This window comes from Dermacentor andersoni, chromosome 11 (assembly GCF_023375885.2).
Source record: "Dermacentor andersoni chromosome 11, qqDerAnde1_hic_scaffold, whole genome shotgun sequence".
NCBI lineage: Eukaryota > Metazoa > Arthropoda > Arachnida > Ixodida > Ixodidae > Dermacentor > Dermacentor andersoni.
This window is the reverse complement of record NC_092824.1, coordinates 79,459,260-79,473,701: the sequence shown is the minus strand read 5'-3', so window position 1 is coordinate 79,473,701 and position 14,442 is coordinate 79,459,260. Positions and strand designations below refer to the sequence as shown.

The following is a 14,442-nucleotide window of genomic DNA, read 5'->3' as shown; positions in this document are numbered from 1 at the left end:
AGCCCTTAAGGGCAGTAATTGACATGCATTTATTTTTTCCATCTGGCCGATTTTTTTAATGTTTTCGCGCCCCCTAGGGAGTTAGAAAAATTGGACATGGACTGTGCAACTGGCCAACAAGGTGCTTCAAATGGCCTGTCGGGTGAACGAATGGCGGACGGAGGACGAGAACAGAAAGGACCTACGCATTGAGGAATGAACGGGAAAGGAAGCATGCTGCCGCCATTTTGAAAGAGCTTGAGCTCAAAAAAATAAAGTTTTGACTGATGGCGGGATGCAGGTGTCCATCATCCAAACCAAAATAAACTCTTTAAAGCAGTGAAACACAACACTGAGGCGTCGTGTGCAGGCTGAAGGTATGTCAGGACATTTGAGGTTTACTTACGAGCTCTTGAGAGAGAATCTCAATTGTGTCAAAGTTTGGGCCTCATGCCACTGAGCTTGCTATCAGTTGATAGAAATAGCTCATGTTCGAAAATATTTGCTTCTGTATGCATATCCTTTTTATTCGTATTTGAGAAGGTCCGACTCCATTTGCAATATTTTCGAAGACATTTTATTTGCTGTGCATTTTACTAACAACTCCCTTCTAGTCTTTTTGAATAACGTAAACACTACTCCTTAGTATTCAAATTGGATTAAGTCGCTTTTCTTTTAAATTTTTTCATATGCTTACTAGAGAGTGACAACATCGGGCGATATGGTTTCAGCCCGTCTTGACATAAAACATAGTTCTGCATCACTCAGGGAATTTTGCAAAGGCCACTCAGGGAATTTGGAAATGTCAACTTGGCAGACACCCTGGTTGTCATGCGGTCCTGGTTTCGACAGCACATGTGCAGCCCATGAGTGGAGGGTTAGAATGCTTGTAGATATACACAGTGTGTTTAGCTGCAGAAATGACGAAGCCAATTGGACACATCGTCTCGCTTTGCTTAGTAGGCTCTGCCTTAGCCAGGGCAGCGATTTGGCTTCCACTGCTGCCAGAAGTTAGCATTAGCTGCCAGATGCATTAGCGTTTTTTGCTGAGCAGCTGTACGCCTGTCTACCACATGATGGTGCGTGCACTGGTCTGAGCGAAATGGATAGCGAATGTCAAGCTAAATCTAATTCTTGCAGTGGGCACTGACAAATGCCAACTGCTCCCCGTCTGACTCATCTTGTGCACCGATTGAGGTACGAGGTCTGCATCGCCTTTGTCGTCATTGCTCGTTGCACCAACATTGCAACACGCCTGGGCGCCTGTTCCTGCTCTGCAGCAGTTGTCTTGAATACTGCATCACACCATATCACCTCCATGTATTGTTAAAACGCTGTGCAAGTTCCTTGAGCACAAGGCTGCCAATTTTTACTCTTTCCATGAGTTAGAAATTCTCTCAGCATTATTGAGTTATTGCACTGTTGAGGATGCCATTTCTGCATTGAGGTCTCAAAAATCGGCCTGTTATTTGGTTCTTTTAGCCTTGGCTGACATGCAGAAGCATGTAATTATTGCTTAAATGGTCATGTTTAGGCACCTCTTTTTCTCCAGCGCAATTTGCCAACATTCGTTTTCGCTCGCCTGACAAAATTTGCTCATAAATATCATTGCCAATCTCTGATGCTTTAACAGGGCAGTTTAGAGATTATTGACAGATTGTCTGCTGTGAAAAGTGCACTGTGAGCTTGACATTTAGAAGGCACACAAAGTTTTGGCAGCTGTTTGGTACATGTATTTATCTGATGAGGCCTTTGCAATGCTATGCTTCTTTTCACATTTTCCTCGCTCGATCTTTTCTAGCTTCTGTACAACTTGTGGCAGCATGTGGAGCTGCGGGAAGTCTACAAGAATGCCGGCTGGCGCGAGTACCACTTCCTCACGCGGACACTCGTGGCACGCAACTCCTCGTCATCGCCCCCATCAAGCGCCAACAACACGCTAAGCCGGCCAATCAGCTCGCAAGGTGGCACCCGCTACGAGGACCGCACGCTGCCCCGTGTGGCCCGAGAGCTTAACAGCGGACAGCCCCCTGGTGAGCATCACTTGCATGATTGACAGTGCGGGCAGTGAACGCCCAAAACAGTTTTTCCTTCGCTACCACTCGCTCAAACGGGGCATGGCGTTGCTGTGTTGTTTCTGTTTTCTCTAGTTTCATCATGTTTGTCGTATATTTGGAGAGACAGAGATTCCATTAAGCTGGATTTCTTGAAGAGGCAGAAATTACGTTCAAATCCCAGCGCAACGAAGGCCGCTCTCACGAAATTTTCGCAACAACAAAGATTTCTTAATTCCCTGTCGACACCCCATAGAACGTACCATATTTACTCGATTGCAACGTGCCCTCGATTGTCGTGCACCCATTTTCCGTAACCCCCAAAAAAGGGGGGAAAAAACACTCTCGATTGTAACGCGCACCTGTTTGCCGTGATCCAAAAAAGAGAAAAGTCCTTTGCAGTACCGTGCGGCTCGTTCTTTCATACAGAAATACAACTTTCTCTTATTTGGAAAAGACAAAGATTTACTCCCAATGCACTAAAGTAGCGATAAATAAAAGAAGTCACAGTTTTGCCCGAAAGGCGAAGCATCGATTACGATTGCAAATCAGTAAACAGCTATGCGAAAAGTAAGGATAGTAGTTTTATCGGCCGTATAAACATTTAAACATTCGTTTACTAGCTAAATTTATAAGCATGGTGTCACGCGCGCACAAGAAAACATGAACATGTCTCACTCAATTACCATGGCAACTCTTTATCAAAACGCTGGAGCGAGGAAGTGCGGTAGCATAAGCGAGGGAATTGGCCTTTGTATGGCCTCATGCTTTGATGCGAACGAAGCGATGAGAACACAGTGCGGTGCGCCTAGACGTGTAGACTCTTGTCTGTGTCGCAGATCGCTTTCAAGATAGGGGCCACGTGGCCGCGTCACACATAGCAGCCGTCAGTGTAGGACGCCTCTCCGGTGTGCGCCATTCACATACGCAAGTTTCGGGAACTCAAAAGTTTCGGCCCAATTTCCGTCCATCTCCAAACACATGATCGCTTTCCTTTTAATTGCGGCATCGTGATGAACTCGACGCGTCTTTGAAGTTGGCACTTCCATGCTGGTAGAGCAAACACGGAAAACAGGAAGGTGGACGATGCACTAACCTAATAAGCCAAAGGAAGCATTGCCTAAGCACAAGTACTGCAACAACACGGATGAAGCTATGGTAGCCAGGCTCGAAGTGCGTACGAGGCCGCCATGTTGAAGTGCCGATGGCGATATGGTAACACAGATTTAGGGTCGTACTCGATTGTAACGCGCACACAATTTTTGGACCCGTTTTATAGGGAAAAAGCAGTGCACGTTAGATTCGAGTAAATACGGTAATACATCAAAATTTCCTCCAAAACGAACTACTTCGTAGACGTGTTTTCACTATAGCAAACTTTTTACGAAGCATACCTGAGCAACACTAATATACAGCTCATCTAAAACCCAAGAGCTGCTGTTACATGCCTTGGCAAACAATCAATCTTAATGCAGCATAGGCTGATTATAATGTATGTCACTGAAGTCTCGGAATTTCTGCACTATAAGCGGTGCTGCACTGTAACGAAAGCAACATTTTTCATAGCCCGCTTGCACACGCATCTAGACCTGTAAACCGCAGTGTGTGTCTGGGAATCGAAGCGCACAACCAAGATGCGCCCTCACTTTCGTTGGCATTGCGGAGTAAACTGACAGGGTCATGGAGTCAGCCTCACCCGTACATCTGCACTTCATGACAACGGGCGTTGCGACAGGCGAATGTGAAACGAACTCTCGGCCTCGACCGATTTTTTTCCACACTGCTGGAGCTTTCTAAGACAACAAATTACGATTTTATCGTCGAAATTCGTTTTTCCGGCCTGGCCGATAATTCATTCATTTCTGCAACCCTGTCTGTATCTGAAAGAGATCATTTGGCGACTCTATTTACTCTCCGCACACAAACTGAATAGCCAAAAAGCGGCATTGCGCACGCATTGGATAAGGACCACGAATGGCTGACGATTGGCCGTAGCAGACAGCTTCTCCGTTGCCTAGGCAGCGCCCACGTGCCCGCTGAACCATCACGTTGCCGCTGCATCTTTCCTTTCTTTTTCTTTTCATCCCCCCCCCCTCCCCCCCGCTTGTTGCTCGCTTCGCGTGTCTTACTCTGCATCAGAATTGTCGCTCTCCCCCACGGTCACTGTGCTTTGCAGAGAAGCGCACTTGCTGCCTTGCTTGTCTGCGGGATGTTCGGCAACCGCATTACTAACAGTATTCAGTCTCGCATGGCTGCACTATTAGCCATATGCATATACATTGAGTTCTATGGGAGGATAAATGGGAGTCAGAAAAGACCATGTTATATCCAGTCCAGCACTATATAAGCGGTTATGTTACAAGTTATCTGAGTTGTAATTGGCTTGTCCATGCTCAGTTTTCACATAGTTGTACTACTCCACAGTGCGTTTTGTTTATTGCCATGTTTGAGAGCAGTATTTGCATGTTTCACCCTGAATAAAAAGAAGCTACATGTCTTCATAGGTGATCCACAACTACCCAGGTGATTGTCCCTGTAAAAGGAACGATGGTGCATCTGTCATTGTGAGGGTGAAGTATAATAGTGCTTGCACTTCACCAGAAAAGTGACAGATGGCATCAACATTTTGTTGCTGAGAAAATCTGAATTTTTGGGCTTCGATTTTGGTGAAAAGCACCTTATATTTCGGAATAACTTGTGTGCTCTCACAAAAAAACACAAGCTACTTGTAAACTTCAGGTTGCTGTAATATTTTCCTCTGTCTTTCTCTTTTTCCAGTGAGCATGCCATACAGTCGGGTAAGCACATTTTCTTTTTGTCTATATTTTTCCCTATAGTGACATGATAACAATATTTTGTAAAATTTAGGCAACAGGCACTTTTGTCTTTGAAAGATTCTCATTATCACTAGTGCACTAGTTGTCTTGTAAAACTGTGTTCTGCATCTTGACGTCATGATCCACTCCCACGTGTTTCTGTGTATTCGCCGTGACTTGCTACACACACACATATTGAAGCTCACGAGAACGGGTTGCAGAAGCACAACGTGCTGCAGAATCATTCTCTCGGCATTGTTTTTGACAGAGACAGTCTTGGGTTGCAGTGTTGAGCATCCTTCCATCAACTGCAGTGGAAGCTCGTAATTCGAACTTCCGGTTTGCTCGAACCGATGCCACAGTTTTTCCCAAATTGTGTGTGTTTCAATGTGGGAAACCACCCAGTAATTCAAAGGTGTAAGCGTTTACGACGGTTGATTCGAACGTAACGCCGCTCCAACCGTGCCCTCGGCAGCACAACGCCAACTTGTGCAGCAGCTCTTCTGGCCTGGCGCAAGTGTGGCCACACGTCGGCTGTGGCTCCCATCTCCCATTGCTAGTATTGTTATTTTAGCGCATATAACGCACATAAAAAAATGTAAAAATTTCTCCATAAAATCGGCGTAAGGGTTATGCAAATTTTGCTTTGAGGTGCAGCTTCACGGCAGCACATTCCACGCTGTCGTGAAGCCACACTTCTGGAACTCGTCACTCGTGTGTTACTTCATTACACGTGTACCACGTAACACAGCATCGCACATAAGTCTTTCATTCAGTGAGCTTCCTTTAATTTGAACTCCATTTAATTCAGACAAATGTTTCCAGCCTTTCGGAGTTTGAATTATCGAAATTCAACTGTATAAAGTGCCATTGAGACTAACTTGTCAATCACTGAAATTATTTCGAGCAGCAAGTTCCTTCAGAGCATTCTTAGTGCCCAAAACCAGCTCTATTTACTGTATTTAAGCCCTGTCCTCGCTGCTGATCACAAGTTTGATTGTGGTCTTTTGTTTACCAGGAAACAGTGCCCGATAACTTACAAATGTACTCTACTCTAGAATTAATGGGATTTTAATGTTCCTTATTATGATTTACACATTATTCTTGTGCTAAAAGGAGAGTGACTATTAGAAGAATGGTGTTGTGGGTTGGCTTGATATATCAACCAAATTGTTTGTGCTGTCTAGGGTTCCTTTATTTTTTATTTTCCGAAAGAAATGTGGTCACTATTGTTGGGTGAACACAGTTGAAGTTGAAGTTGAAGTTTTTTCAAAACAGGAAAGTACACAGGAAATGTTGTACAGGACATCTGAATCCCTAGCTCAAGGCTAGTTGGGATCCATGCTAGTTATAATTCACCATCTTAACAGCAATACGAAAAAGTATAAATAAATGATATATACATAAACATTCATTTATAAACACAAGGCAGGGTACGTATAATAGCTACGAGAAACCCACAGAAAGGAATTTGTATTCAGTAAATTATACACAGCAAGTGATGAGGGTGAACATATGTACACCATCGAGATGAACACAGTTTGCGTAGATAGCACCTGGCCAGCTGTTGTAGAAGCAGATTAATAGACTTCTCTGCTCTGTTGAGAGCTATTCAGCATGGCATTGCGTTGATGTTTATCCAGTCGGAGGAGCTTCCTCTGAGCGAACTCAGCCATGGCGGTGGCGCCGCCGAGGGTCAGCCGGGTTCTCCGCAACCTGCGCAACCGCAGCAGCCAACAATGCATCGCCCGCCCGTTGGTGGCGTCCCGATTTTCCCACCAGGCCCCGTGAGTGCCCTTCCTAGCACTGCTCTTGTGATTTCTTCTTTGCTTGTTGTTGTTCGTTTTCTCTGCTCCATTTTTCACACTCAGCAGGCGGCACTGAAGAAGTTACTCGTGCAATGCTGTGCTTGCACATCTTGTGGTGCATTTTTCTTTTTTTTTATCTGCAGTACTTTCTGTGGAATAATTACTTCGCATGTCATACGACTACCACTTGTGGTCATGGAGTGGCATCAAATCCAGCGTAATGTCATTTGTTTAATTTTTTTTTGTACGTACTGCTGCCGAGTACTGGGCTATAGTTGGAGTTGGTTACAAGATAACAAAAAACAATGAATTGTACACACTCTTACAAGCGTTAAATGGGTGCTAGAAATTCATTTGCAGGATATTTGCAAAATTTATTGGCAAAACAATCTATAATTTACTGGTACTGGAAAAAAAAACTGCATATAGGCATGTTTGTATGAGAAGTATGTGGCATAATATTAAGATCGCAATACTGTCTAGTTATTTGGGGTGTTGAAAAAGTAATGTAGTCCAGTGAAGTGCATCACTGGGAATTTACAAAATTGTGCCAAAAATTTGAAACATTCAATGTGACGACATTTCTGAAGTGTGGTTAGATACAGGTCTGGGAAACTCAAAGAGGGTCAGAAATTTTTGTCCACTTAAGCATCATAGGCAACATTTGATGTGATGCAGGTGGTGCTAACGTCTCATTCCATTTGTTGGTAAATAGGTTCAGGTCTGCAACATTTTCCACGTAATAATTGGGTCTTATTTGGTCTTGTGCGCTATGACTTGCTCATTTCAAGATGCCCAACAATGTCTTGTATGACTTAACATACTGGAAATTTGTTAGATTTGTTGTCGCAGATATTATCTAAATGCAGGCCTCCCCCAGCAATTTCCAGTCGGCCCTGTCTTCTGTAGGCAGGCTCCGTCCTATGCTTGCAAATCGCCAAATTTCATCAGTTCGTGTAATCTTTTGCCATCCTTGACTATGCCTCCCTTACGTTGAAATTCATACTGAACTTCCTAAGAGAGTAGACCCCAGGTGAATGGAAACACAGCCAAAGGCAGCAAAGGATTAGTTAGGTGCAGTGATAAAAGGACATTTGTGGCCATAGGCTTGAGTTAGCCGACGGCGATTTCCAGTAAGTTGAAATCGCCGGTTGAGACCTTCATCTTCTAGCTGAGTCATACAGGTTATTCATAATGAAGATGATATGGGGAATAGGCTGAAGGCAGCTTAGTTCACGAGGACACATGCTTTGGAAAACGTAGAGAAAAAAAAATGGTCTTGGGGCCAGTCCTATCTCGTCCTTCACTCTCATGATTTTGCTGTTCTGCTTAGTAGCTGTAACTTGGGTAGCTTTGTTGTATGGGTTGTTGCATGAATAGGAGCACGAGGTGTACATGACTCTTCTTGCTAAAGAGCTTCCTCGTTTGCACTCTAATTTCATGCTAGTGTAGCATTTTGCAGCAAGTTTAGTTTAATATTATTTTTGCAGGCATTACTCACCAGTTTCATCCGCATTAAATGCGAAATGCCCTCTGCGGTGACATCACTCAATGTGTCAACTCCACTCCAAAGAAGCACTGGCTCTAGCTCTCATGGCTACAATGAACACAGTGTTTTCACTGTAGCCATGACAGATAGTGCCACCATTTTGTTGCAGCAAACTAGAAGATTTTTGGGAGTGTTGCTGCAGCTTACCCCCGCTTCACATTCATTGTGGACTGAATGGGCATGTAATGCCTGCACAATGCCAAAATGCTTTGTGCATAATTTAAGCGCAAATGAGCCAGCGCTTTAGCAGAGACAGTCATGCCTACAGTGCACTCCTATTTCTGCTAACCTCAATAGGTGTTCAGCATGGCTGAGGCCTCCCTGTTGCCTTGCTGTTTGTTGTCTGTGATGTACTTGCGAAATACTGTTTGTCCCTCTGTCTACTGCTTCTGGTTGTGATGGCTAACATTAACACAGAGTGAGAACCTAACTTCATTGAGATCTAGTTCAGCAATGTGAATGATAGTATGTTATCACATGACTAAATGCACTAGTGCATAAAATCTGTTGCTACAACTTCACCGTGCAATAATCACATTGCAGTTCAGAAGTGTTCATTTAGAACATCCAGTTGTCTGATGAAGAATGTTTAGTGTAATATCCTAAGTTATCATCTCCGCCCTTTTTTGAAAATATGAGACACGTCACCAATGTTTGAGAGAGCGCAGTTCTCATTCATTATTGGTTCACATCCATTTGCAAGGGCTCGTCAGTCAGGTGATATTTCATGGTCTATTTTAATTGGCCCTTGCACCACAAGACCCCATACATTTTCACCGTGCCTAATTCATGTCACTCTGACAGTTTTGCTGTCATTGGCGATTTTCCAGTGTTCTGTTGCCAAAACAAGTGCGGGTATTCTATTGGTGATGGGTGATAACTCAAGATATTGCAGTCGTGTCATCTGCCATCTACCAATAACACTCACTTCTGTGTTCACGTTGCTGTCAGTCTGTGCCATGTCTGACTAACTTTGCTCTTTCCTTCAGCCGCCTGGTTTCTAACATCTTCCCGACCTGGTCTTACACTCCTTTAACTAAAATAAAACGTGGTGGGTTTTTCTTGCCATTTCTACTCTTGCATGGCTGTTTGTCTTAACCTGTGCATGTTGCTGTGTCGTTGCTTGCCAAAAGAGTGCCTCGTACCTTCCGTGTCACTTCTTATTTTCGTCATGCGTGCTAGAAAATGCAGAGGTCTTCGGCAGTTGCATGTCAATTTGCAATGTAGAGTTCTGGCTTGTTCATAAACATATTTGCTGCTTGCGGAATACTGGCTTACAAGACCTGCTAATAGTAGTGGCGACATTGATAATAACATCTTGTGATGCTTTGACTATCTAAAACACATTTGAACTGTTTTTCTCTTACATAAGTGTTCTCAGCCAAGAACATAAAGAATGACTAAATGTTAACTGTTATGTCACTGCATATGCTTCACAACATAGCAGCTTAGCAAATGTAGTAGGTCACTGTAATTGCAGCTCTGCGTACTGTCTGGCTAAAATCTACATCACAAGCTGGTGCCACCAACTCGGCTGCCCACAAAATTGTCTCCAGTAACTCATATTCTGCAAAGAGTAGTATGTTAATGGCTGAGGTAAGACTCTCTAATGGCTCATACTCTTAAGAGGAAGCTTTAGCTCGGGTGCTCCTATCTAAATACATGTAAAAGGAGAACTCGTTTTTCTCGCCAACCACTGCACCGAATTTGACGAGGTTTGTTGGCTTTAAAAGAAAAACTTAAAATCTAGTGACTGTTGGTCTCGTATTTTTGATTTAGGTCCTTAATTTTTTATTAAAATTTGACAAATATCGCAAATTTTCAAAAAAAGAAACTATCAAGTTTACAACTCTGTAACTCTAAAATGAAAAACGATAATACAATTCTTTGAATTGCATCTAATAGTACATCTAAAGCGGACAAAATTGATATGCTATACATGAATCTAAAAAAATTTAGTAATATGGAAATACAGCTTTTGCAGAACCTTTGTAAACAACGTAACAAATCCACGTAAGATATAAAATGACATGTGAAATTTGTCCGCTTTCAATGGTCGAATGGATGCCGTTTACAGAACCGCGATATCTGCTCTTGATGCAGAGTTATGAATTTGTAAACTTCATGCTTCTATTTTTTTCAAACTTTCGAATTTTTGAAAATCTTTTTATCAAAATTCAGGACCTAAATAAATATTCCGCGACCAACAGTCACTAGAATTTCACTTTCCCTCTCAAATGCAACAAATTTCATCAAAATCGGTCGAGGGGTTATCTCATAAAAACGTTTTTGCGTTTTACATGTATTTGAATAGGCCGCATCGGAGTTGGGCCCGAGCTAAAGCTTCCTCTTAAGCGGCACAGGCTTTAGATTGAATTAATTATCAGAAGTTTGGTAAGATGCGATTAAGAATAACACAATGTGTTAAGCTACTTGACATGTGTACTTGGTAACGCTATAATAGGTATACAAACAAAACATGGATGTGAACAGAACATTCAGCCCGGTTGCTGCGAATGCACGAGCAAAACTGTTGGCGCTATTGGCCTCGAGGACCACCACTAAAGAGAATGGCGCTGCAATTGCTATGATGTAAAAAGTGAAATCACGTGACTCGCATTCGTGCCTTCACGAGAGCCAATGCAGCTTGCTGGCTGGACAATCGAAGCCTTTATTGTAAGGTTGTACATAATGTGTTTAATTTCCAAGGCAGCAATTTAGCTGCCCTCCCTTACAGCATGGTTTACTGCTCGGTGCCGCAGTGCCGCTCATATACAACCAAGACCAATGCGAGTTTTCATGCGTGTCCCAAGACGAAGCAGCAGGGAGCGAGCAATGCACATAAGGCTTGTAACTTGCTCGCTTAATATGACGTCAGTCAGAATACCCTGCATGGAGATGCATGCTACCCGCATGCCCACACATGGTGGAAGCACGGATTGAGTAGACAAAGACAGAAGTGGTTGAAGTTCCACATACTATAATAGACTGGCGAAAAGTCATTGTCCTGCAATAATTATGGCAAAAGTGGCAAGCCGCACTTCTTGCGATGAATGCTGTGAACAGTATACTGTTATTGCAGCAAAAGCGCATGGTTACTTTTATGAAAGATCTTGCAAATTGAATGATCAATATGAAAGCATCAGGTTGCTCACTCGCTAAAAACCTTTGCCGCACTACGCACCAGACCGGCATGTACGGGCCATGTTGTTTTGCAGCGAAATCGCCATGCAAACAACGATTAAAACATGCAAACACTCAGGATTAACCGTGGCCGAACTGCTAGAGAGGCCGAATACTCCGCAGCCAGTATCACATGATGTCGCCTTCTGCGTCGCGGAGAGAGTCGAGCAGGTCGCGCCATGGTACGTCCTCGAGGCCAATATAGCGGCACTGCTCGGCAACATTCAAGCAGGCTTATTATCAACACAGACATCTTTGGTCCATTTTTGTGGCTACATTGCCTTCTCTTTCGGGAAGGATAAAGAAAGTTTTACTGAAATGCCTGTGAAATACATTAAAGATGTAGCCCGAAATGTTAAGATATTCTTGACTAAACCATGTCTTCAGTTATCAGAGTTTTAATTATCGCAAGTCAACTGTGTCACAGTACACTTGTTCTGAGTACCATGCTCTGTGTTTCGCTGTATTGCCTGCTAAAGAGTGCATAATGCTTAAATTTTAGTCTATGAAAATGCTTCATCAGGGTTTCGGGAAGTCCTTAAAAGCCCCTGGATTTTTCCCACCTGTAAACTGCTATGACTCCTTTCGATCATTAGCCAATACATTCTGGTTTTGTTGTAGTTAAGCACTTTGACAGGTAATGCTTGCGCTGAGTCAGTTGTTGCAAGGCGATCATAGCCTAACAATGCTTGACTTGCCAATACTTATCACACGAACTTTCTTTTTGTGTGTCACCCTTGACTCTCATCAGCCCTCTACCATTGTGGCAAAACATGCTTGCTTTTGCTTATAGCATATTTTATCCTTTCTTAACATAACTGCATTTAAGAGCTATCTCTCATGTTAATATGTTCCCAATCCATTCCTAATTCCTTGTTTTGGTAATGAAATATTGGTCACAAATCTGGGACACTCCACAAGCAAAGGAGTCATGCTGTTCCCCTAGTTTGTCACAAGCAGAACTAGGAGAATTCTATTCACGAAGCTCTGTGTTAGCTCCGCATTTTAAGAATTGGGGCTGTTGGTTCAAAAATTTGAAGGCCTATGAACTGTTGTGTGATTTGTGTTGTCCAAATAGACTAAATAGCATATGCTGCTAAATGTTAATGCTAGCACAACAAATGCTGGTCCCTTTCTTGCTCACAGGCATGCATTTGGGCTCGTATTCTCAGTTCATCACTTTCAGGGATACTTTCACTTTTGCCTGACTTAATGATCAGCACAGTGTCTCATTGGAGTAATAGGCATCCCATCCACTGGCTTATCCAATAAGTACACATTGACATTGACATCCCTGAAAATGGTTGACTGATAATACTGCCTATGCTTGTTAGCTCATTGGGGTTGGTTGCAGAAGATGGCTAGAAATAGAAAGAGTTTACAACTTGTATGGTTAACTCTTAACAGTTCATGACTGCCCTATCTTATCATGTACTCTCTTGTCATTTGCATGGCTTATGACACTATAGCATTCCTTAATGTTTTCCTTCGTATGAAAGTCGATGAGCAACAGTCTGGAGCAAAAAAAAAATCTGGCCATTTCGCTAGCCCACCTTATCGAGAGCCATAGTTAAAAGCTCGAAGAAGATTCGCACCTGCCTTCTCTATCGCACATAGTTATACATGTGTGACCAACATGCTGCCTATAGCCCACAAGCTTGTATAACTTGGGCTGTGAAAACAGTGGAATTGTTTTCTTGCAGCTGGAACACTGCACTGCTCAATTTCAGCTTGTTTGAGCAAGCCACGAGCAAGCTTGAGTTGAAAGGACACTGAATGTGAATGCTTAATGAGGCTAGCTAGAAGAGTACATCAGTGCTCCTGATCCCTCCCGCTGCGGTTGTATATTGGTGCCCTCTCTTGGCCAGATTCACTAGCCTTCGGTTGATCGCTGCCACATATTTTTTTTTTTTTTAACATGCAAGGAAGCTTCTTTCGGCAACTTGAAGGCAGCCTCACCAAAGTTGCACACTTCTGTATCGCTTTGTGTAATACGTCACTTTTTCCTGTCAGTAAATGTTACCAACCAACTTGCTAGTTCAGTTATAATATAGGCTCATGCTTTATGGGCCTATGAGTCCAGTATGTAACAAGAACGTAACAACTCCCTTGTCCCAGACCTGCTTGCCATCCTCATTTGCTGTAAAGGATTGTCCATTTAGTCCAGCAAACATAGCCTCATTTGGCATCTTACTCTCGTCACCTTTCAGCTTTTCTGCTGCTTCCATGCCCGAAATATAAACTATAATCTCATTATAATGAAGTCCCATCTAACAAAAATTCCGTTGTTAAATTCAGTGTTCATTACCTAAGCATACTTGCTGGTATTAGCAAAAAAGGCATTCAGGTCATTGCGTAAGAAAGGCAAGCGCAATGTCTCTGACGAGCCAGGAATAACAGTTGGTCTGCTGTCGATTTTGATGACCTGTCTGCAGCTTGCAGTGTGTGTGCATGGCATGTGAACGCTTAACTAAAGATGTGTTTCACATGGTCGTTAATGTGTAACTGTGTAATTCTGTGATCACGCAGGATTTTGGCACATTGGCTTGCCCAGGTCACGAGAATCTTAAAGCAGTAGGATGTTCATCGAATCAAAGCTTGTCCAACCAGATCTAACATTTACCTCATTATATCCTGTAGTTTATTATGTCCATTTTCTTTATATGTATCACAGTTTGGCCGTACACCCGGTAAAATCCTTAGCTAGGCCACGCGAGTGCCAATTTTTTCTGCTGCTGCCAATGGCCTTACTGCATGAAGACTTTGATGGATGCTGAGCTCATGCTGACAAAGCACATGCTTAGCATTGATCTCGTCGTAAGGCACTGGAGGGCGGAAAACTTAACACTTGCACGGCCGAGCTAAAGATTTGGCAGGCGTTGTACCTCGTCTCTAGCTGGTGACAACCTAAGAATACAGTGGCAACCACACCGCTGTACAAGCAAAAGAGAATTTCTACAGATGTGCCAGCTAATTACACTCACTCAGTTCCATGCCGTCATAATGCATACAAACTTCCTTTAATATAGGCACCACTCAGAAACTTATGTTTT

At 43.1% G+C, this 14,442-nt stretch overlaps 1 protein-coding gene across 7 annotated transcripts in view; it reads left to right on the top strand.

The window, feature by feature from the left end:
- p120ctn (adherens junction protein p120) overlaps nucleotides 1-14,442 on the top strand; it is a 123,320-nt gene that overhangs the window by 105,982 nt on the left and 2,896 nt on the right. For 4 of the 7 annotated variants that reach the window (XM_055064173.2, XM_055064174.2, XM_055064175.2 and 1 more), the window contains 3 exons: nucleotides 1,781-2,012; nucleotides 4,812-4,831; nucleotides 6,493-6,636. In XM_055064173.2, coding sequence (XP_054920148.2) covers nucleotides 1,781-2,012; nucleotides 4,812-4,831; nucleotides 6,493-6,636 — 396 coding nt within the window. Of the gene's footprint in view, nucleotides 1-1,780; nucleotides 2,013-4,811; nucleotides 4,832-6,492; nucleotides 6,637-9,195; nucleotides 9,258-14,442 lie in introns of all 7 variants that reach the window. The other 3 variants (XM_055064176.2, XM_055064177.2, XM_072285288.1) reach the window with 1 other exon arrangement.